Here is a 24237-nt window from a genome sequence, read left to right as displayed (position 1 = left end):
ACCAAAAAAAAAAAAAAAAAAAAAAAAAAGAAACATTTGTGGGACTGGGAAGATGGCGCTAGAGGTAAGGTGTCTGTCTTGCAAGCACTAGCATAGGAAGGACAGCGGTTTGATCCCCTGGCGTCCCATATGGTCCCCCAAGCCAGGAGCAATTTCTGAGCGCATAGCCTGGAGTAACCACTGAGCGTCAAACGGGTGTGGCCCAAAAACCAAAAACAAACAAACAAACAAACAAAACAAAACAAAAAAACATTTGTAAGGTAAATATAGCATTTCATTAATTCAGCATCTCACTGAATGGTTTTTACCAAATCTCAAAAATGTTTTTTCTTTTGTTTCTAAAACTTATTCTACTAGAGGAAAACTTTTGTTTTTTATCAGTACTGTTATTTAGTATTATGCTACTTCTTTTACTTATACAAAAATTTACATTGAGTGGTCAAGGTAAAACATGGTAGAATTGAAATTTTCCTATAAATAGTATATATAATATATAAAGTTCTTAATATAAAAATAATTCACAAATTATTTATTAAATATAAACTTATATGTGCAATGACTGGGTTGGAAATTCTAATTATTATTTACTATTACATATAAAACATATCATGTTTCCCTTCACTTCATTAAAAAATTCTTGGTTTTGTTTTATTTTGGGACCACACCCAGCAGTGCTCAGGGTTTACTCCTGGCTCTGTACTTAGGGGTCATTTCTGGTAGTGTTCGGGAGACCAAATAGGATGCTGGAGATCAAACCTGGCTTGGCTGCATGCAAAGCAAAAACCCCACCTACTGTGCTATAGCTCCAGTCCCCTCTCATTTCATTTTACAAGAAAAATAAATTAATAAAACAGTCAAATAGGAGCCAGAGTGATAGCACAGTGGTAGGGCATTTGCCTTGCACATGGCTGATCCAGGATGGATTCCCGGAGTCGCATATGGTCCCCCAAGCCAGGAGTGATTTCTGAGCACATAGCCAGGAGTAACCCCTGAGCATTACGGGGTGTGGCCAAAAAAAAAAAAAAAGAAGAGAAAAGTAAGAAAAAGAAAATAATCAAATAAAATTGTAGTAATACAAATTATTGGCATAACTGAACTAAAGAAAGCAGAAATAAAGAGAAATAAATGACTTGTTTCTATCTGGAAAAATGGTATTTTTATATAAAAGACAGTAATAGTAAACACTCCACATGTTCACAATTTGAACATTTCTCAAGTACCTATCTACTATCTATAATAGAGACAAGGACCAGTAAGGAAAAAATAACGATCTCTACTAAAATAGATGCTATAAAATCAGTGCTTTGAGCACTTCCACATTAGCAGGCAGTGTTGCTTTGACTCCTAGTATCACGAAAACACTCTCCAACCCTATGGGTATGATGTCACAGTCTACATACTATAAATGAAAAAGTTAGGAAGAAAGAAGAGATTGACTTCAAAAAGGGAATGTCAGAATCAAGAGTTAATCTTCTTTCCTCAAATTCCAAGAGCAAATAAGGAGTGTTACGATAACATATTATTGGAAAGCCTCAAAGTTAACATTCAGAAAGGTCATCAAAATGTGGAAGTAACTGACCCAGCAAATTACATAAACTCTTCCAGTTAGTCTTTAATGTCTATCTGTTCTGAAAATAACTGTAGAAAAATCTTTTGAAATAATCTATCTTAAAGCTGACTTCTAAATTATCATTAAAAGACCAACTCATGTTCAATTTTATTTAAAAGATAGGGAAGTACATGTTCTTAAATATTTCTATGTTATATCACATGTTCTGATTATTATTGGCAGGCACAAAATTTTCCTAGTTTATACAAAAGGATTATAAAAAGTATTATATGATCCCAATGTATAAGTATAGAAAATATTTTATAGATGAATACCAAAAATAATTAGTAAGTAATGTATATATTTAATAATAAAAATAACTAATTTTAATTAACATTACAATATCTTATAATCTATATTTTTATAACCATGAAGTAAACCTATATTCCTTTTAAAAAGAAAAAAAAGCTAGAAAACTTCATATTGTATTTCCAATAAAAGATTTCACATTTTGTTAAATTCATTATTTCCTCATGTTATAATCTATGCAATATTAATAGTTACTCTTATATAATGAAACTCAAAAGTAGAATAATTATAGTTTCAATCCATATTTATTAAGTAACTAATATTGTTTTTATTTTCTTTCATTTGTTGTATATATTTCTCAACTGGCCTAACTACGTGCTATTTTCTTGCTCAAAATTATACCTTATATATTCTAGCAGGCAAATATTCACCAAAAGAAAAAAGCCTATAATTAAGACTCATGCCTTAAAAATAAAGGATTATGAAAAAAGGCAAATGAATGAAAAATATTTTAAAACTCTTTAGAAATATTATAAAAATACACTTACTGTCATTGCATTTCCAATAGTATATTCTCTTGATATAACTAGAGTGGATCCATACCAGAAGGCCAATGCATATGATGCATATATTAATAGGAAGGCAATGCCCATAGAAATGTTTGCTGATATAGCTTTTTTAATTCCAATCTTTTTGGCATTTTCTAAATGCTTTTGATACCTATCAGGAAATGAGAGGAAAATGTTATAATAAGAAAGCAATTCATGATCAAGCATTATACTCACCTCCTGAAGGGTTAGAGGTTCAGGGAACAAAATTATCCAGGTAAGAAATCTCTGGTGAGACCCATCATCATTGGGATTGAACCAATTCAGAATCATCCAGGACTAAAGCAGATGTGAACCTTCTTCTCTTTACTGACCTGGACCCATTTCCCATTTGAAGCCATGTTCCCATAGCTCTTTGAGAAGTGAATCCTCCCACTCCCGCCCCTAGGTTATAGAAGAGCTTTGTGGCCATATACAAGTCAAGAGTAAGGTAGAAGGAAAGAAACCGACCAACCAAGAATGGAACCAAAATGGAAATATTATCTGGATTATAAAAATTCCTAAAACAGCTGAAATTCTCTTCTCCAAAGAAACTCAATCCTTCCTCTAATGCCTCAATGGATGAGAGATAGGAATTTTACAAGTTCAAGCATATAACTTGAGACCTTGTTGTTTTTTTTTTAATTTATGTTTTGGACCAGGTTGACTTTCAAATGTCAAGTGGGAGTTCAATTTCATAAAATCGCTACTTAACAGCTAAAGAGTCCTATTCATTTTTATACATTTCAGTTTACTATCTGTAAAATGGAATAAATGCCTACTTTACAACATAATTTTGAGGTTGACAATTTCTGAATGTAGTTAGTATAGTGTGGCACATTGTTGGTAAAAACTGATAATTCCTATTCCTGTCATTATTAGTACTATTGTTTTAGAATTTAATCTCTCCCTGAACATAGGTTATTTATCTATTATATCTTAAATAGTAATTAAATAATATTACTGGCTTCTAGGTGTTGATATAAAAATACAAATGTCTGTTAAATCACAGTATTTTTACATCAATTTAAATTAAGCTGTTTCCCTGCTAGATGCAAGGAGTATCTGAATGTTAATAATGTTTCTCTAGAATTAGGGGGGAAATCCAATGGATCTACAATGAGATTAGGGGTAGTGGATATTTTATAGGTAGGGCGTTTTTGTTTTTCACAAACAAAAAATAACCCCAACAACACTGATTTTCTACTTTAACCAAATGAAATGTTGGGAGTTTATTCATTTTTGTCTCTTTTTAATATATGCTGCCACCACAAAGTTTGCCTTTCTCATTACTGAGGCACCCAGCTCTTTAGTGTACTCTCAGTGTTGGGCGCTGCATTTATTTAGCAGAGCTGCGTCTCTGGGGAGACAGCCAGCATGCCACGTCCAGCACTGTGATTATTCCCGTAGTGTGGCTGGGCCTCCAGGCGTGTGCAGAGGGTTTTACATCTGCCCCAATGTGACACAAGGCTCAGGTGACAGTGGTGGACATGCTGTAATTACCTTCGCTTAGGCGGCTGGCTTACTGCAGCTAATGGAGCGGCACTGATTACACTGACATCCTGAGGTCCAACTGAGGGTTAGTGTGGTCTGTGTGGACTATTGTGTACAGGAAGCAGCAGTGAGAGAGAAAAAAGGAAGAGGTTAGAAAAAAACCAGGAACATGGTGGTTTTGAAGAGGGCTTAAGGAATAGAAAAATAGAAAATGAAGTGGAGGAAATCTGGGAAGCTTTGTTTTTCAAATTAAAGAAAATTTCCATTTCAAAGAATTGTGGGTATCAAGAGTCCCATAGTAGAGCAAGAGAAAATACATGGAAATTATAGTTTTGCTCTATTAGGGGAGGTGGTTATTTAAACAAAAATAGAAGGGGGACATTTAAGAAAACCAGAGTAACTTTATCAGTGCGCTTTGTATTTAGGATTTTATACATTAAGTCCATTGAGAGCAGGGTTACTTGACCTTTGATCCATGGCCAAGAAAATTGAATGAGGAAAAATTAATATTTATTTTCACTAACCACTAACTGAAAATTTGCATTTTCTTCTAATATCAATCAGACAACAAACTGCTAAATATTAGCAGCAATAGTGACGTTATTAGCAACAGAAATCCCAGATCATTGGCATATTGTATTATAATTATTATAGATTACAGATCTCTTGAAATATCCTTGACCTGCATACCTACTTCAGAATTACAGTAGTAAGTTATTAGACCCATATTTAGCTCTGATTATCTGATATGTTAAAATAGATACATCTTTTACATGTCATTTAAAATATTTAGGTGACTGTATTTTCAATACAACTGGTTTCATTTATAATTCTGTGCATTTTTATGTATTTAAAATCATAATTTATGAAAGGACTTGGCAATCTTCATTCAACTACTATAAGAGTCCATGGAACACAAAAGGGTAAGAACCCTGCTTTAGAATCTGACATGAAACCCTAGCCATCAGCGAGGATGCCTGTATTTGGCATGGGGTAGGAGGAGGGGAGGCAAGCTAATTCTAGGAAACAGAAAGTAATGAACACACACTGCAAAAGAGTGAACACAGAAAGTAAAACTTGGGTTCTTTGAACTACTGGACAAAGAACCTTCCTGACCTTTCCAGTTCTTTGTTCTGGCCCCCAAAAGCTATCACGGTCCTGATGGCCCCCAGAGCCTCTTCTGCCACAGCACCTGCTTTTGCATATGCAGCTAGTTCCTTGTCACTAAATGCGGAGAGAATCTGGACAGAAGAGAAATATCATAAATTATGTGTGAGGAGAAAAGTTAAAAGAAAATCTGGTCAAGCCTTTTCCCTAATTTCTTTCTCAAATCCTACCCTTCACCCAACATTAAAGTGATAAAGCAAAAGCCATCCAGTGTAGCAGATCTGGCAGTTGCTCCTGCCCTCTACAAAAGCTGGATCTGAGTCACCCTGGTGATATGCCCCTCAGGAGTAGTCAAAAAAAGGAAATCCACACATAATTTTCTAACTGCCATTTTGGGAGAAAACAGCTTCAGGTTTCGTGCCTACAATGTTTGTTTCTTCTCTGCTAGTTGCAAAATAAAGCTTTGAAAGACTTCATCACCCTTTCCCTTATTGTGTAAGGATTTTGAATTACTATGGAAACAATACTTCAGATAGACTAATGGGAAATGGGCACGCTACTGAATAATAATGGCTAAACAAGATGTTGTAGGACAAAGGTAACTAAAGATTCAAAAAAGAAGTACTATACATTTTACTAAGTAAAGCATCAAGTCCAGAATGAATAAAAATCACCCAGTAAAATTCCTCAACTTTACAGAGTTTGCTGAAGTATTACAGGTTATGTTTTACTGCAGGGGGAAAATAGGAAAAAATACTGTTATAGCTAAGGACAGTGTCTTGGGTACTTTGGGAGTGGGCATTGGGCATTTGGGAGTAAATTTGTACACAAATAAAGTTTGTATACAAACTGTTAACCATATTACCTAATAACCATATATGTAATAACCATATTACCTAAACAATAATAAATTTCAGTTAAGATATAATATAAATAATTCACACAGACATAAATATAAATTCAAACTTTTCTGGAGTTGTTATTTTTTTTTTGGACTCATATACTAGTTTGGAGGAAGTTTAGGACAAAGCTGTATATGTAATTTAAACTACTATTTCAAAAGAAGAAAAGAAATCAACATGAAACCGTTTGTAGCAACTATGACATTTCAAATACATTTCCTTACTAAAGTCTGTTCCAAGTGACATTTCACACAGATCTGAACAAGGACAATTACCAAAATTCTACAAGATAAAAATAAGTCTTTATTAACACACAAGAAAATGCCCAAGCTTCACATACCTTTGCCCAAATAGCTGCAGAGAGTCCCAGGATAGGGCTAATGGCCATTATCACCAAAGTGAGCTTCCAGCCCCTGATGAACCCCACTATAAATCCTGCAAAAAACGTGGCTACTGCTTGAAAGAACATTCCAACCTTGTCACCAATTCCTTCACTGATTTTGGAGATGTCACTAAAAAAAGATCATACCTAAGTGGTTACAGGAAGGAGGTCTTCAGTTTAAAAGTGATATAGACATCTGACATTTATATCTAGAGACAGATAAAACTTGTTCATTTTATGATGCAAGCCTCTTTCAGAGTCCTACGCTCTTTAATGATATTTTCCCACCTAAATATTACACAAAGGAAAAAATTCACGATTAGTTCATGCTTCTAAGAAATATTTTAGAAGTTACCATTAATGTTGATACCAATAAATTAGAGAAGCTTTACTATTCTTAACCTTGAAGAGCCAATTTGATAGATTTGGGTGTGGCACAGTGTTAGAACATTTGCCTTGAAGCATAAGACCCTGAGTTTGATCCCCTGCACTGCCTGATACTGCATGCACTGAGAGAAACCCTTGAGCACTAAGCAGAGAGCACTAAGCCTCAGAATACCACCAAGAAAATAAAAAAAAGAGGCAATTGTTCAAAAGCAGAAGTCAGGAAAGGCATTGTCAGAAAAATAGGAAAGAGTTTTCTGCTTCTTTTCTTGGCCTATTCTTTAACTTTATTTTTGTTTTAGAGTCACACCTGTGTTCAGGGCTCTTCAGGACGGGAAATGAACTTAAGTCTCCTGCAAGCAAAGTCTGTCCTCCTCCAGCTCACTGAGCTAACTCTTCAGGTCTGGCCTTGTTCTTAACTCTGTGGTTCTTTGAAACACAGAATTCTGAACAAAACAATTCAGAATTTTACTCATATCATCAAAGCTACTAACTCATTCTGTGGCATTCGGTAGGGCCCTATATGTCTTACTGTTTATTTTCACTGTTGTTTTATTGTTTAATTTATGGGCCACACCCTGTGGTGTTCAGGGACTTATCTAAAGCATCATCCTACCCTTTTACTATTGTTTTAGCACCCCTACTTCACTTTTTAAAGAAATTTTTAGTTGAATCACTGAGAGATACACAATTAAAAAATTGTTCCTGAGTGAGTTTCAGTTATACAATGTCCAAAATCTATCCTCTCGTCAGTGCACACGTACTGTATCAATGTCCCCAGTTCCCCTCCGTCCTTTCCCCTGCCTTCCATCCCCCATCTGCCCTCTATAGCAGACATTTTTCTTCTCTCTCTCACTCTCTTTCTTTCTTCCTTTTTCCCTTTTAGACCTGTGGTTTGCAATAGTGTTACTAAAAAAATATCATGCCTGTCACTTATTTTCTTTCAGCACCCAATTTTTGTCCAGAGTGATCATTTCCAACTATCATTGTATAGTGGTCCCTTCTTTCCCTAACTGCACTGCTCCACTATTTGTGGCAAGCTTCCTACCATGGGCTGGCCTACAGCCCTATTGTCTGCATATTGTTACCATACTATCTCTTCTTTTCATATCCCACAAATGAGGGTGATCATTCTATGTCTATCCCCGTCCTCTGTGACTCAATTCACTCAGTATAATACCCTCCATATTCATCTATGTATTAGCAAAGTTCATGACTTAATTTTTCCTAGTAGTCTTTTTTTAAAAAACAACAAAAAATAACTTCAAAAAAAATAATAACTTCATTTGCTCACTACACTTTTAGCCAGGGACTCCAGTCAGATAAGGTTTATCATCTATCTCCCCCTGCTGGAAAATAAGTAACTAAAGGACAAATCCTCATCATGTTCACTTGCATCACAAACATCTAGTATTTGGCATATAATAGACTCTCATGTATTTGTTGAGATGAATAAACAATTATCAAGGTGAATCTCTTTGTGCATTAATACAGTCATGTATTATTTCATTTAGTCATCGTAGTTGAGAAGATAATATCAGTCAGATTCTTGGGGAGCTCATTGAAAGTTAAACAGTAAAACTCAGAGGGCCCAGAAGATAACCCCAAATTACTTGCATACAAAGGCCCCAGGTTCACTTCACAGCGTGGAGCTCTGAAGCCCTTGACAAATGTTAGGTTGGGGAGATAGGATGGTGATCCCCACCACTACTCAGCCATGTGCCTAAGTCTCAGGGCAGCACTAACTATCATTAGAAGTAACTTCTGAGTCCTGGACACCACTGGAGAGGTTCCCCACATTATACTCATAACCTAACACACAAATCTTAGGTAAGATACACTGTAGGCTAAGTTATAAATACTAATAATGGCTATCAGATATCTATGCTTAAAACATATCAAATGCTTAATTTAGTACTTCTTTTACTTAAGAATTTCCCTTGACACATCTGCATTAGTTCACTTCTTTATGAAAGCGTGGCATTAACAATACACTTACTCTGTTAGCCTTGTATTGAGCTCTGCGGTGTCTTTGATGTCAAACCAGCCTATTTCCTGTCGTAGAATAGCATGGAAAAACTGTTGCCTGATTTTCTTAATTTGTCGGCCAGCTGCCAAAGTCCAAAATGAAACTTGTATATAGGCAGCAATGAGAACGCCAGCACCTAATCCTGAGTAATAATATGCATATCTGGAAAATAATTAGCAAGATGCTTTCATTATTTTCTTTCGTTCAACACTTTCAGAATAAATCTTTAGAATTTGGAATCAATATGTTTATTGTTTGATTATGACACTCATTTATTTATTCACTATTTTCTGAAATTTTAAGAGGCCAACAAAAAATCTATTTTTGGAGTATTAACCAAAGAAAACACTTTCATAGCTAACTCTAAAAAATATTGATATTTTAAAACTGATATGAAAGTATGTAGATGCAATTTGACTCTTTTTAATTGATATTCTATATTTGCATATATTAATCTACATGTTCACCAAGAGTCACATATTATAAATACAAGAATAAATAGACTAAGAATATTAAAATAGTATAACCTTTCCTATATTGTTCAAAGAACCAAGAAAAAAAACTTTCCAACTTGGCAGGATTTAAAAATATAAATAGTATGCTTAAACATTATCAGTTCAAACTTATTTGGAGTAAAGGCTTTTAAATGTATTTGAAGGAAGTTAGTATTTTTGAAAATAATAAGTGGTTTCAACATTTTCAGATATCCTATAACATACAGTTATATTTAAGTCAGTATTATTAGTTGCTATCTAAACATACAGACATCAAGTTACAGTCTTTTGAGATCTCTACCAAAAGGCTGAAAGAGGGGGAAGAAATGCCATAAATGAAACTAATCAATCAACTGAAAAAATTTGACTTCAGAGTAGATTATATAAAAGTTTTATATCAGCATTAAATTAACCAAAGCCAATAGATGTACTGTGTGGTTGAGAAGCATACAGGCACACCTTGGGAGGCTGAAGTTTTGATTATAGACCATAATATTGAAGTAAATATCAACAAAGCTCATCAAAACATATAAAAATTATGTTTACAAGGGCTCAAAGTGCTGTGTATGCATGAGATCTGGGTTTAATCCCCGGTATTGCATATTCTCTACTCACATTGGAGCACTATGGCTAAAAAAGTACATACTGGGGCCAGATATATATTACAGCCAGTAAGGCAAACTTGCTTTGTACACAGCAACTAGTATTTACTCCCTGGTACAACATATGTCCCTAAGTCCTAACAGGTAAAAACCCTGAGAAACACTAGATGTGCCCCCCCCAAAAGAGAGAGAGAGAGAAAGAAAGAAAAGTGTATTTTTAAAAAAACACTTCAATACCGAAAAATATTCTCATGAGCCTTTAGTAAGTTTGTTGGTTTTATGTTTTTATTTTTTATTTTTTGCTGGTGGACAAAGATATACTATGGGGAAAATACAATAAAGGGGTGTACAATAAAACCAGGTATGCCTGTATCCTTATATTTAGAAACTACAATGAAGGATTTATGAGTAAAGGAGCAAGATATATGCAACTTACTTCAAATTGGATCAAGGGGATAAATGATAAAAATAGATGAACCTGGATAAAGAATATTCAGGTATTCTGTATAATTCTATAATTCTGCAAGTTTATTTTAAGTAATTTTTCAAGTAAACCATAATTATATATACATATGTGAGCCAATTACCTAGTCATTTCTTCTTCCAGAATTCTGCCTGGTTTTAACATTGACAATGAAAAATTCACTAAATAAAAACAAAACAAAACAAAACAAAATTAGACATTCAAAAGGTCGAACTGTTAACAGGCACTGTTGTCAGGTTTTAAAACCTCTCATTTTCTTTTTTTCCCGCTTTCAGGATCACTTTTGCTACATTACTCAGGTAGGGAGCCCAAAGGTTTAGCATCAGGTCTGTAAGGCCTACCTGGAAAAGATGAGCCCTAAGACCAGGTAGGTTCCTAATCCAGAGGTCTTGGACCTTTATCAAAACAGTTCCTAAAGCAGAGCATTCAGCAATCAGACAAAACAAAAAGAAATGGCCCCAATAGGAAGCACAGGTTTTAAGGGATACTTCCCCTCAACCCCTTATAGACTCAAGGCCCTTCAAAAATATTCGCTACTGTGAATTTTATTTTAATGTATGTAAGTTTTCTCTTATATATTTCCCTTTAACATAAAAAAGAACAAAGGAAGATTTATTTAGCACTTAATGAGCATTTGTTATGAAACAGATACTGTTTTAAACACTTTACATGTATTGATTCATTTAACTTTCACAATAAATGTGTGGTAGACTATTATCTAAATCCCTGCCTATATTATATATGAAGAAATTAAGACAGGGAGGTGGGGCAGGAAGGAAATGAGGGCATTGGTGGTGGAAAGGTTGCACTGGTGACGGAGGATGTTATTTTTTATGACTTAAACTCAACTACAAACATGTTCGCAATCATGGTAATTAAATAAAGATATTATTAAAAACAAAACAGGGAGATAAAGTGAATTGCCCAAAATCACAGAGTTAGCAAATGAGCTAAGACTTTTGACACTATACTATATTGCTCCTAATCTTGTACTATTTGTACTATCATGATTGAGTCATTTGATGATTAATCTTCATCTTTAAAAAAAAAAAAGCAAACCAAAGTTTAAAAAATATAAAAATAAGACTAGAGTGCTCACTTCGGCAGCACATATACTAAAATTGGAACAACACAGAGAAGATTAGCATGGCCCCTGCGCAAGGATGACACTCAAATTCGTGAAGCGTTCCGAATTTTTTTTTTTAAAGAGAGAGGCTAGAGAGATAGTACAGCAGGCATGTACTTGTCTTATACTAAGCCAACCCAGGTTCAATGGCTAATGGTCTCCTGAGCACTTCCAGGAATGATACGTGAGCAGAGAGCCATGAATAAGCCCTGAGCACAGCTGGGTGTGGTTTAAAACAAAACAAAACAAAACAAAACCAACAAACAAAATAGAAATTACCATGGAAATCATTCACATGAGAGGATGCCTGAGTTTTGGTGCCATTGGGAGTGAAAATTTGAATAACTTGTTAGGAATAGAACCTGAGCACTGCAGACATAGCCCCAAACAGATAAAAAAAAAAAAAAGGATAAAATAGCACAATATTAAGAAAATGTGCCTGCAGTGGTATTTCTCATAGTACAATAATGCTACGCTAGAACCTAGTCTTTGTTCCTTTATAATATAAATATTATAATATTATAAATTATAAATATTTATAAATAACATAAATATTATAAATACAAATAACATGAAAGTCATGTCTTCTCAGTTTTGTGTATTGTCCTTGTCATTTCCTAAAGGAAGATAATACTGAATTTGACTTAAAGCTAAAGTTCCCGTCAGGATCACTTACCAAGCATGTAACCTTGATTGTGACATAATTTTTCTCACAGGGTTGTAACTTGTACTGTTCACAGTGAAGTGTTTTTTTCTGCTAATTAATCTCTTTATCAGCTATCTGATCCTTAAGACTCATACCCTATTTTATGATTCTTATCAGTTCAGTTCCGTGTACTCATTTCCTTCCTGAATTCTTAATTTGGTATTCTAGGCACACTTTGGCCAAGTTGGAACTGTGTTTGGAACTAGAGGTAAGCAAGCATGCTCAAGCTGGGACATTTGTAGAAATTATTGTTCAAAGATGTAGAGAAGGGGCCGAAGAGGTGGGGTGTTTGCCTTGCATGCAGGACAGTAGTTCGAGTCCCGGTATGCCATATGGTCCGCCCGAGCCTGCCAGGAGCGATTTCTGAGCAGAGAGCCAGGAGTAACCCCTGAGAGTTGCCGGGTGTGACCCAAACTCCCTCCTCACCCCCCAAAAAGAGATGTAGAGAAACCTCCATATATGTATAAAGTGCTTTCCCCTCTGAAATTAAAAACAGGTAAGATCTTAATTTTTTCCCTTCTCCTTCAATATCTACCACAAACTTTTTTTTTTTTTTTTTGGTTTTTGAGCCACACCCGGTGACGCTTAGGGCTTACTCCTGGCTATGTGCTCACATATCGCTCCAGGTTTGGGGGACCATATGGGACACCGGGGATCAAACCGCGGTCCACCTTGGCTAGCACGCGCAAGGCAGATGCCTTACGCCCTGCGCTACCGTTCCGGCCCCAACTTTTTAATTTTTTAACGAGGTATTTTAACTCAGATTGTCCTTCTTCCTAAGAAATATAACCAATGGGAAGTCCAAATTCAACTTATTCTTTTCTCAAAGCACCAGACTAAAAATGCACTAGAGTTCTGAATATTAATCCGAGAAGCTCCAGAGCCCCCAGAAAGTCAAACTTTCTGATGCTTAGGAACATGGGTGAAACAAACATGTACTGATATGTTTCTAGGGGAATCATGGAATTGCAAATCTGAAATTTCCTGAAAGTTTAGATCTGGAAAATGTCTAGACCAGGTGTCCTAAATTAAAAAAAAAAAAGCCAAATATTAGGCCAAGGGGGATATATGGCTTCGTGGTAAAGTAAATGTCTTTTATTATGAGACCTTGAGTTTGATGCTGAGCACTGTCCAGCCCATAGAGTGCAATCCCCAGTGCACCAGAATTAATTTCTTGCTCAACCAATTTGAATCAAATGAAATTTGAAAGAGTACAAATTCCCAGCTTCCACCTAAGATAAATTAAAAAACGCATAATTCTGGCTTAATCTAGAGTGTATATACAAAAAGGACACAGAAGACACTCACTGGCCTTCATTGAAACATAAAGCCAAGACTTTGATTCACAGTGATCAACATGTGCTCAGCACAATTCTGGGAGGTGGAGGTCACATAATCTAGAGACTAGTGTTTTCGGTCTTCAGTGCTGCAAGCAATTTACAGCCACACTGCAGTCAGGAATGTATGAACACCAGCACCAAAAGGGTCCTGGCAAGCATATGTATGAGTAACACAATAACACCCATAGAGCGCTACAAATAATATTTGTGAGTACCAAAACAAATACTGAGACCCCTAATAAACATGTATACAAAAAATACAAGTATCATAATGTATAGCCTTCAACTACCACAGTGTACGAGCATTACAACCTTATCCCACAACTAAATGTGTGAGCGTCACAGACAGTCACATGTGTGCAACCTTCAGTCTCTGCAACATTTACAATAATCACAGTAATGAAAGGAAAGGAAAGGGAAAGGACCTCCAGCTGATTTTAATGGGCCAAATGATGAATACCCACTCTAGTCCTTCCCCAAAAGCCTTCCACAACAAGAATTTTTGAAATTTCTTACTCATTTCGTGAGTTCTTATATACCTCATCCACTTTATAGATTAAGAAACAGAATTTCAGTATAGTTGTTTTATTTCAAAGTTCTTACAGAGCACATTCCCTCCTATTTATTAATTATTTATCATGTTCCAAACACTTTACATAAAATATCACAATTGATTTTAGTATCTATGATCATCTTTTAAAGATGAGAGCAAGTATAGAGAGAGAGGCTAAGTAATTTATCCCAGAAATATATAGGGCTGATGAGTGAAGGGTCTGAATGGATGCTTTAAGAACTGTATGCTTTAAAAATCATGCAGCAATACATTATGGAGGAGATACTATCACATTTGAGTCTCTAACTAAATGTCCTATTCCTAGATGATGTCTGAGATTCTTCAATCACAGAAAAATATTCAGCAAAAGAAAAAAAAAGTTGGTATTTTCAAGGAAGTTTATATTTATGGGTAATGTGTACCTTTTCCAAGAAACTGAAAGGATATGCAGGGTTATCAAATTCTCTACAGAGTGTCCAAGATTACTATAGCCATACAGACTTTAAATAACTGAAAAAAAAATTGAAAAGGGTATCAATTGCTGATGCTTTGCAAAAAAACTATTTCTATGACTCGGTCCTAAGGCTTTGGATGCAGAATATTTTAAGCATCACTGAGTCACTGTGTGTGAATGGCCTTGTCATGGAGTAGCTTTACTCTGTTGACAAGGATGCACTCTCTTCACAATAACTCATTGTCAGCCCCTCTTGTTCTTCTAATATTCCCTTCTCATTTGGCTCACAACATATCTAGTGTCTAGTTAACCACGAGAAGACAACAATTTTAAAGAACAGACTCTAAACAGACATCATCTCTGTGAGATAATTTTGAGAACCCAGTTAAGTATAGCTAAGTACTCTGTTCTTAATAAATCTCCATATTAATTTAAGTCCTACAACTCTAAAAATATTATGCGTCCTCTGTATTGAGAATGAATATTTTACAGATTTAATTTTCTCCAAAATGATAGGAGTATATTATTTTTATAAACTTAAAAATAGTAAATACTAAAAAAAATCATCATCTTTGAGAAATAGTCAGTAGGACCAATGGCAAATATCACTATAGGGAACCCAGGGTCATATAATTCAGAGGTTACTGCAACCAATCTGCTAACTCTAACAATCACAAGTCCCTAAATCACTTATTTATGCCATTACCCACAGAGATCTTGAATTCAGTCCTAGTCACAACATATGGCACCTATCTGCCATGTTCAACTTCAGAGTTCTTTGGTTGCATAATTAGAACAAATAAAAAACAAGCTACCATACTTCTCCAAATGAGAAAAAATTTTAAGTTATAATGGTACTAGTTTTAAATAAATGAGTTAGGAAAATTGGTTAAAATGTGATAGACACGGCATGGATTTTAATCTAATTTTTAAAAAAGTTTTATTATATATGCCATGTTCATCATTTTAACAGATAGCTTGTAGCTACATAGTTCAGAAGTGTTTAATATAATAGCATTAAACTACAATCACTGTCTAGAATTTTTTTATCTTGTAAAAAATAAAATTCTATGTCACTAAATAACTTCTCTTTCATACCCCAACTCCCAATCCCTGGCAAGCACTATTCTACTGTTTCTATGCATTTGAATACTGTAGATACCTCCAAAGTGCAATAATCCAAATAATCCAAAGTGCAATAATTTATTATTTATTTAACATAATTTTCAATATTCATATTGTAGCATATACTGGAATTTCCTTTCCTTTTAAGGCTCAATAATATTCTAATGTATGCATAAAATACAGTTTATCTATTAATTATTTATGTTTTTTTAGCTTTTGAGGGGTCACATTTAGTGCTCAGGGCTTACTCCTGGCTTTCTGATGAGGACTTTATGTGGAGCCAAGAATAGGACCTGAGACAGCTGCTTGCAAGGCAAGTGCCTTGCCTATTCCCAGACAACAGTTTTTAAGTGAAAGCACGATTTCCACTGAGTATGTGATCTACGGGGACAAAGGCATGGCTGAAGTAGCAGAAAGACCTGGGTCTGTGATGTATCCTCAAGCATAATAGCTAGGTAAATGTGGTCGAATTATTTTCATTTCAAAACCTCAGTGTTCTTTTATATTACAAAGGACACGATCACCTATTTTGTAGGTAATATTTCCACAGTGCAGAAAAACAATCCTATTTCTGGTACACAGCAATGCAATGAGGGATTACTATTGTTCTTTTAATAAAAAGGCAGTACATATACAAAATGGTACTTGAGGGGCCTGAGAAATAGCATGGAGGGAAGGTGTTTGCCTTTCACGCAGGACGGTGGTTCGAATCTCAGCATCCCATATGGTTCCCCGAGCCTGCCAGGAGCGATTTCTGAGCATGGAGCCAGGAGTAACCCCTGAGCGCTGGCGGGTGTGATCCAAAAACCAGACGACAGAGACTGTGTGTGCAGCCTGTCATCCTTACTCAGAATAGCACCAGCAACATAGTATGACACCATACGTTTTTGTATGGGCACAGTAATAAAAAGGGGGGAAACCATAGACACAGAAACAAGATCTTATCTTCTAGGGATAAGAACTCACTTTGTATAGCAGAAGGGTGCCTCCCATTCTGAACATGTGTCATGTGGACACAACCAGTCCGCAGGAGATTGGACAGTGTTAGTCCAATCCGAAACCCCAGATCCCCGACGTATAAATGATACAGCTCCGGGCAACACCACCAGGAACTAAGCTCCATTGGGAGATTTATAACACTACTCTGGCACCAACTTGTGCCAGTTTTGATATGACAACGAGGAAAGGAAAACTTGACCTAAGACCAGGCTGTCCTATCACATCACCTAACACTAAATGGAAATCAGAAGAGATATCGTCCTTTGAACTGTGAAAAATAAGAGCACCAACAACAGAAAACTGACTTTGACAACCATGACTGAACAAAACCTACCTTGGAACTAATAAGGAAAACCCTACCCTAGGCTGTAGCCCAGGACACATAAAAAACAAGAACAAGAACAAGAACAACAACAACAACAACAAGATGTCTTATTGCAGAGGTCCAACTTGGACAACAGAGACTGAGCAGAACCTTTGGATCCATAATATCCTAGGCTTCGGCTTAGGGACTGAACGAAAACAGGGAGCAAGTGTTACAGAAGACTGAACTCAACAACAACGATGGATAGGAACCTCTAGAACCTAGAGACTCTATCCTAGACCCTGACCTATAAACCGGACCTATAAACTGCGCAAATACCAAGATCACTAGCTACAGTGGCTTGATTTTCTCACACACAACCGAGAGGAAACTTTCCTGGCATCACAAAAAAGCCTTTGGGATGGGGTAATGAGTATATATGGAGCCAAGGGTTGATCCCATGATGGTATGCTTTAAGGATGGAGAAACCCTGAATCTCTTAGGCCACGGGAATTCCCTTTCTTCCCCAATGCTTACTGTGCCTATGCAAAAAAAAAAAAAAAAGTGGGGGGAACGCCAAACCCTACCATTCCAGCACCCATACTTTTTCTTGTTTTGTTTTGATTTGTTAGTTTTTTACTTTATTTTCCCTCTCTTTTTTCTTCCACTTTTCTTTCTTTTTCACTTATTTAGAGATTTATTTTTATTTTTATTTGCCGGGTCCATTTTTTCCTTTTATTCCCCATTTTTCTTTTCTTTTTTTCTCTCTCTCTTCTTTCTTTTTTTGGTAGTTGTCACCAAATTTTTTTTCTCCCTTTTTTCTTATCCTTTTTTATCTCCAATGACAGTGGAATAGATGCTCAATCTACAACTAGCTGTAAAGTGGAGACCAATTGCACTAGCATTCTGGGGGGTAAAGGAGGGAGATATGGGATGCATACTAGGAACAGGCGCGGAGGGAGGACAGCACTGGTGGTGGGAATGCCCCTCATTCATTGTCACTATGTACCATAAACAATGCAGTGAAAGATTTGTAATGCACTTTGGTCACAATAAAAATTTAAAAAAAAGGTATTTGAAATAGTGTTTTTGGAGAACCTTTAACTACTCAAAAGATGTTTTTGCTAAACTGTTAAAACATTGTTGTCTGTAAACAGTTTCTATTGCTCAAATCAAGCAATCACATTCTCTTAATTACACAGAAACCCTATATGGCTAATCAAACATGCAGTTCTCAATGAATATTGAAAACCTTTGCTACTTTCAGAATGATATAGTTCATTTTTTCCCAAATAACTTTTTTAACAGTGAATCATGCCTTTCTGTGATCAGTCTGTTTTTCTTATAATGGCATTAATTTATGGGTATTTTGGGCTTTTCTGTATTTATATTTCCCTGGATAAACTTCCAATCACATGAATCTCATGCTGAATCGATTTACTCCTTAGTGAAATGTTATCTCAAGTTCAAGTTAAATAGATTCATCCAATAATTATGCACAACAACTTGGTGTGAATTTAGCAAAAAAAAAAAAAGAAAGAAAGAAAGAAAGAAAGAAAGAAAGAAAGAAAGAAAGAAAGAAAGAAAGAAAGAAAGAAAGAAAGAAAGAAAGAAAGAAAGAAAGAAAGAAAGAAAGAAAGAAAGAAAGAAAGAAAGAAAGAAAGAAAGAAAAGAAAGAAAGAAAGAAAAGAGAAAGAATAGCCAAAAGCAGATCCATAAAGCTAAGCACAATTAAGTAGAACTCACTTGGTGAAGGGACCCTATCAAGATATATAGTCATAGTTTCCATGTCGTTCAGCAGAGTTACTGACTTACTTTACCTAGATGCAAATCTTCTGGACAGTTTCTTATCTAATTCTAGACTAAGTCAAAGAGCCTATATCAATTGACAAAGATTTTGATGAATTCTGAGGAATTTCTAGAATTTGACAACTCCTTTTGTGTTATCTGGAAACACCCAGATGTCAAAATAATTAAACAAGAATACAATGAATAGTATAATCCTTGATTAAGCTAAAGGCTTCTATGCATTTCTTTAGTGTAGAAGTATGCTTACCTGATAAGGAGAAGTTTCCTGAAGTATTAACAAATCTGTCAGTCATTTCTCCAAATACTATCATCATGAGGGGGAGACCCGATCCATGAGCTATGGCCATGATAGTGCCCAGGGACATAAATAATTTATCCTGCCAATCAGAATATCGAAACTGAAAAGAGAAGAAATAAATAATTTTAATAAGATAATTCAATTCCTCTTTCTCCACAATTATTCGTTGTTTGGATTATTTAAGGGTAGTACTCTTGTAAGTATTGCAAATAAATTTATTATGGAAGATAAAGAACTCTGATCAAATCGTTGACAAATTAATTTTTGGATTCTAATATTTTGTATTCTGCTTGTGGGATATCCATCTAATACTATCTTATTAGTGTCCTTTTTATTTAAATTACTACAACATAATTAGAAAAAATTTGGTTGCATTAAGAAATATTGTTTGCGCTTTCAGAGGTCCAGAGTAGTGAATTAAAAACAATTGGAGTGGGACTGGAGAGATAGCACAGTAGTAGGGCATTTGCTTTGCACAATACCGATCTGGGGGGATCCGGGTTCAATTCTCAGCATCCCATCTGATCCCCCAGCCTGCCAGGAAAATTTCTGGGTGCAGAGCCATGAGTAACCCCTGAGCTACACTGGGTGTGGCCCCCAAACAAAAAGCAAACAAAAAAACACAAAAACTGGGGTATACAACATATACACATCATATCCTTTAAAATGATACTCATAACCTTTCAGAGTGAAAACTAAAAAAGTAGGAGAAAAGGAGGGAGAAGCAGGTCCTTGAAATTTTTAGAACTTAATTTAAGATACTTAAATTAGAAGGCAATTCGCTAGTAAAGTATAACTAACATGAAATATATATTTTCTCCTTTAGGGAGATGATGCTTCTGGTATAACATTTTTGTTGTTGTTTTTATTTTGTTTTGTTTTGTTTTGGCCATCCCGAGTGGTGCTTAGAAGTTACTCCTGGCAGGCTCAAGGGACCATATGGAATCTGGGGATGGAAACCAGGTTGGCTGTATGCAAACACCCTACCCGCTGTGCTATCAATCCAGTTCCATTTGGCATAATCTTAACAGTTGAAGTAAGAATTGAGGTGCAGTAGAGGAAGAGAGATGCTTAGGCCTAACACAGCACAATGCCTAAAAACTGAAAACTGGGTGACCACATGCAGCATAGTTAATTAATGAGGGAAAGAGTATGACATATGGATAAAGATATCACAGAGGAAGTGGGTAATTCCAAGGATCTTAAACGTAATGCTCTACTCAGAGGTAGGAATAAAGGCCATTTGTCAGTAATGGACACAGTGTTCAAGAATTAACCAGCTCATCAGTGTCTTGAGACTGAGCCCCATTATTTTTTCAATCCTCTCAATGTCTCATCTTTCTCCCATAGAATGATACACTCCTCAAATATTTGCTCATTGTTATTTTCCTCTTTGCCTTCTCTTACTTGTCCCATTTCTCTATATATTGTCTCTTGAATCTCTTTTCTTTTTTAACTGTTCCCTTCTACTCATACCTCCCACACCACCTTCTTTCAGAAACAAGAGACAGTCATCAGTGGAAGGGCAGTGAGTCAGTTGTGGCAAGAAGGGCTTCTAGAGGGCATGACTGAAGCCAGACTAGGTCAATATGCCAGGGCAGCCTGTGGTCAGAAGCATGTAATGGGAAGGAGAGTGTGTCTGGGTAAACTGCTCTCAGAGTTTCAGAACTTCAGCTTGGCAGAGTCAAATTCCACTGTTGAATAAGCAGGGCAAGCAAGATAGTTGAAAGAGACAGTGTCAGAAATCAGGGGGAGCTAAAAACTAAACAAGAGGTCAAGGGCAAATGAGGAAGGTTCCTAAAATTGCTTTGAAAGGATCATTTTGGGGATTCTTGGGGAAGGGAGATAGAACACACTAATCAGTCACATTTACAAGAACATTGTACAATGTTCTCTCTTTACTACATGAATCTAAAGGAAAATTTAAAGGTTTACATAGGAATTAAATTAGATTGTTTCCAAACTTGGAATTTAAAGTTACATAAACATCAGGGCTGAAGAGATTCTATAGCAAGCAGGTGTTTGTCTTGCTTGTGGCCAATTCCCAGCACACCATATGCTCCCCCAAGTCCCACCAGAAGTGATCTCTGAACCCAGAATCAGGAGTAAGTTCAAAGCATCTGCTGGTATGGCCCCCCCCAAAAAAAACTAAATAAACAAATAACTAAGAGTTATATATACTTCACAGCCACACCCTAAGTAAATCTAGATTCATCTTCAATAAAACAATACATTTCTAATATTTCTAATACAGTTTTGTCCTAAGTCTATTGTAAGTAAGACAGAAATTTTATACAAATACAAATAATTATTATATTTCGATTTAATTTAAATATTAAAGTTTAGGGAGTCTCCCAAGTGGTACAAAGGGGACCTGAGAGTTTTCCAAACCAATTGGGCTTAGGACACCCTTCATACTCCAGTGCAAGGACCAAAGGAGCAGGTTGCACTGCTGCTGGGCTCTGCAGTGCCAAGGACTTTCTGGGCCACCTTGATAGTCCTAGGGCCACCAGGGCCACAAACAGTGACTACATAGTGCCAGGAAATTGAAATGGTATCGATTACATACAAGATATGTAATGTAAACTCTGAACTATCTGGCCCCTAAATATAAAAATTTAAATTCAAATGAAGTATTTCTATATTTACACTTTAAGGTACACAATATTTTATTTACCCTAGGGCATAGATTTTTTTTAACTTTGTACACTAGAGGCAGCTTTATCTTTAATGATTGAATATTTAAAAACTGTTTAGAATAATGATTACTAAAATACTAAATGAAACAACAAGAGTAAGGAAAAAGGAATGAGTGGGGGCTTTGTGGTAATATGAGAAGTTGCAATAATGTTTAAAATGGAGGATGTTGTACATTTTCATTATTTACTTATCAAATGAATATTTTCGCTGGCAAGCCACTTACCACTAACTTCTTTGCTATCAAAACATGACTATCACAGATTTAAGCTCATCTACCAAAGGAAAGCAAATATTTTTTTAGTCTTCCTCTGAGCCAAATTACAAATGAAAAATTGATTAGACTTCTTACAAAAGTCTAATATCTTTTTTTTTTTTTTTTTTGGGACACACCTGACAGCGCTCAGGGTTTACTCCTGGCTCTATTCTCAGAAATCACTCCTGGCAGGCTTGGGGAACCATAGGGGATGCCGGGATTCAAACCACAGACCTTCTGCATGCAAGGCAAATGCCTTACCTCCATGTTATCTCTCTGGCCTCTAATATTTTAACAATTTATATATGTGTGAACTACACTCAGTTAATTTTTTTGCATGTGAACAAAAGCAAGGGTGCATTTTCTGGAATTGATTAGCATTTAATGGTGCTACACACACTAAATGTTACCCATTAAATGGTAACACATACCATTTTACTGTACACCAGTTAACTCAGATGTATTTTCTAGTCAGCCTGTGCATACCTCTTTTACCACCAATTCTGAAAACGTGTGTGGTAGAGTATACAACTGAACAAGCCAACCAAACCAACAGAGGTATAGCGGAATAAATCTATCAGTACCTGTAGATAATTGGAAAGCAATGGCTTGGACCTATGTAACTGAGACACCAGATCTGAATGAAGGGAAGACTTGTTCTCTTATTTTTACAGCTTACCAATGTTAATGGTCCAATCAATTTCACTTTCTTCATTTTTTTCTTGTCTTGGTTGCTGTAAAATATATATACAAAAACATATAATTGTTTTAATTTAAAATTGTCACAAACGTTTCATAGTAAACTGAATATAAATAGTAGTAACTGTCCTTAATAATAAATTATAATCAATAATATATTACATTGATGTTTTCCAACATAAAACAGTGATTTCCACAAATTGTCCAAAAAAAAAGAAAAAAATAAAAAAACCTCTTTAACAGACATTGCAAGACAATCAAGTACAAAGGTAACTGTCCAAGGTACTACTGGGATATATATCTAAAGGAGAAAACAGTCACCTGCATTATAGAACTCACTGTAAGAGAGAAGGTGAATATATTAATAATCGAAAAAATAATAAAGCCTTCTTCCAAAAATATCATACACATTAATCTCAAATTCGTATAAGTCACCATTCTCTTAAGTATTATAGTGAGAGATGTCAGGAAATTCTGTTTGCTATACATGCAAAATACTTTGAGAATTCCACCACTTCTTCCCATTTTTGTTTGTTTGTTTTGGGCCACATCCATTGACACTCAGGGGTTACTTCTGGTTATGCACTCAGAAATAGCTCCTGGGTTGGGGGGGACCATATGGGATGCCTTTTTAGGCTAGCGCTTGCAAGGCAGACACCTTACTTTTAGCGCCACTGCCCCAGCGCCTCACTTCTTCCCACTTTTATTACTATCCCCATAGGTCCAATAGTCCAGTATATCTACCCTTGGTTTTTCCTCTTCACTTCCACATATGCCTTTTTCAATCCATCCTCAACATACAGCCAGAGACATTTTAAAATTTACACTGCTTCTGTTTTTCTCACATTAAAAAAAATTGTTCCACTGGCCTCCAGAATAGCCTCCAGAATGATATGATTTATTGTTATCTCTTTGGCCATATCTCAAATTCTTGCTCTTGCTTCCTTTTCACTGTTTTCTGAACACATCAAAAATCTGGAATTGTCACTTACCTCTGCTAGGAATACTCTTCCTTCAGGCAGACACACACAGCACAACTTTATCTCATTTTTTTCAAGTCTTTGTTCAAATATTGCATTGTCAGGAAAGCCCGCTTAATTCCTCTATTTTACATCACAAACTACTACTCTCAGCACTCTCGATTTCTCCAGTCTTGGTTCATATTTTTCCACAGCATACATCAACTTTTAACATTTGCTGTAGTTCACTGATTTATACAGGCATTGTTTTTTAAACTGTTCTTCATACAATAATGGAAACTACATGAGAACAACATTCTTTTTTATAATCCAAAAAGAATTTATCTCACTTAAATGGCTAGGTAATTGATAAAGTTTAACTCATAAGATTTGATTCCAAATCTTTAGAACATTTACTAAATTCAGAAGCGAAACATCTGCTACTAAATATGTTCAAAAGAATGTGCCACAATGGCAGCACGCTTGCCATGGGAATATATGTCTCATTTTGCTCCAGATAACAGAAGGGAATTTTGCTTTTATCGAATATAGAAACTTCTGCCTGCTTCTATACAAATTAGCTTAGATA

The 24237-nt window shown here is 35.7% G+C and overlaps 1 protein-coding gene and 1 non-coding gene across 3 annotated transcripts in view; one reads left to right on the top strand and one right to left on the bottom strand.

Moving 5' to 3' along the window:
* Positions 1–24237, bottom strand: part of ABCB4 (ATP binding cassette subfamily B member 4) — a 69054-nt gene that overhangs the window by 42954 nt on the left and 1863 nt on the right. For both annotated transcript variants that reach the window (XM_049771050.1, XM_049771052.1), the window contains exons 3-9: positions 22670–22724; positions 18987–19137; positions 10427–10484; positions 8714–8905; positions 6289–6460; positions 5056–5180; positions 2407–2578 (exon numbers count right to left, since the gene is read on the bottom strand). In XM_049771050.1, the coding sequence (XP_049627007.1) occupies positions 2407–2578; positions 5056–5180; positions 6289–6460; positions 8714–8905; positions 10427–10484; positions 18987–19137; positions 22670–22724 (925 nt within the window). The remainder of the gene's footprint in view (positions 1–2406; positions 2579–5055; positions 5181–6288; positions 6461–8713; positions 8906–10426; positions 10485–18986; positions 19138–22669; positions 22725–24237) is intronic.
* On the top strand, positions 11415–11521 carry LOC125996475 (U6 spliceosomal RNA). Its single transcript, XR_007491274.1, has one exon. It is a non-coding gene; the product is annotated as a U6 spliceosomal RNA (small nuclear RNA).

Source organism: Suncus etruscus, chromosome 1 (genome assembly GCF_024139225.1).
Source record: "Suncus etruscus isolate mSunEtr1 chromosome 1, mSunEtr1.pri.cur, whole genome shotgun sequence".
Lineage (NCBI taxonomy): Eukaryota > Metazoa > Chordata > Mammalia > Eulipotyphla > Soricidae > Suncus > Suncus etruscus.
This window is presented reverse-complemented; position numbering and strand designations above follow the sequence as displayed.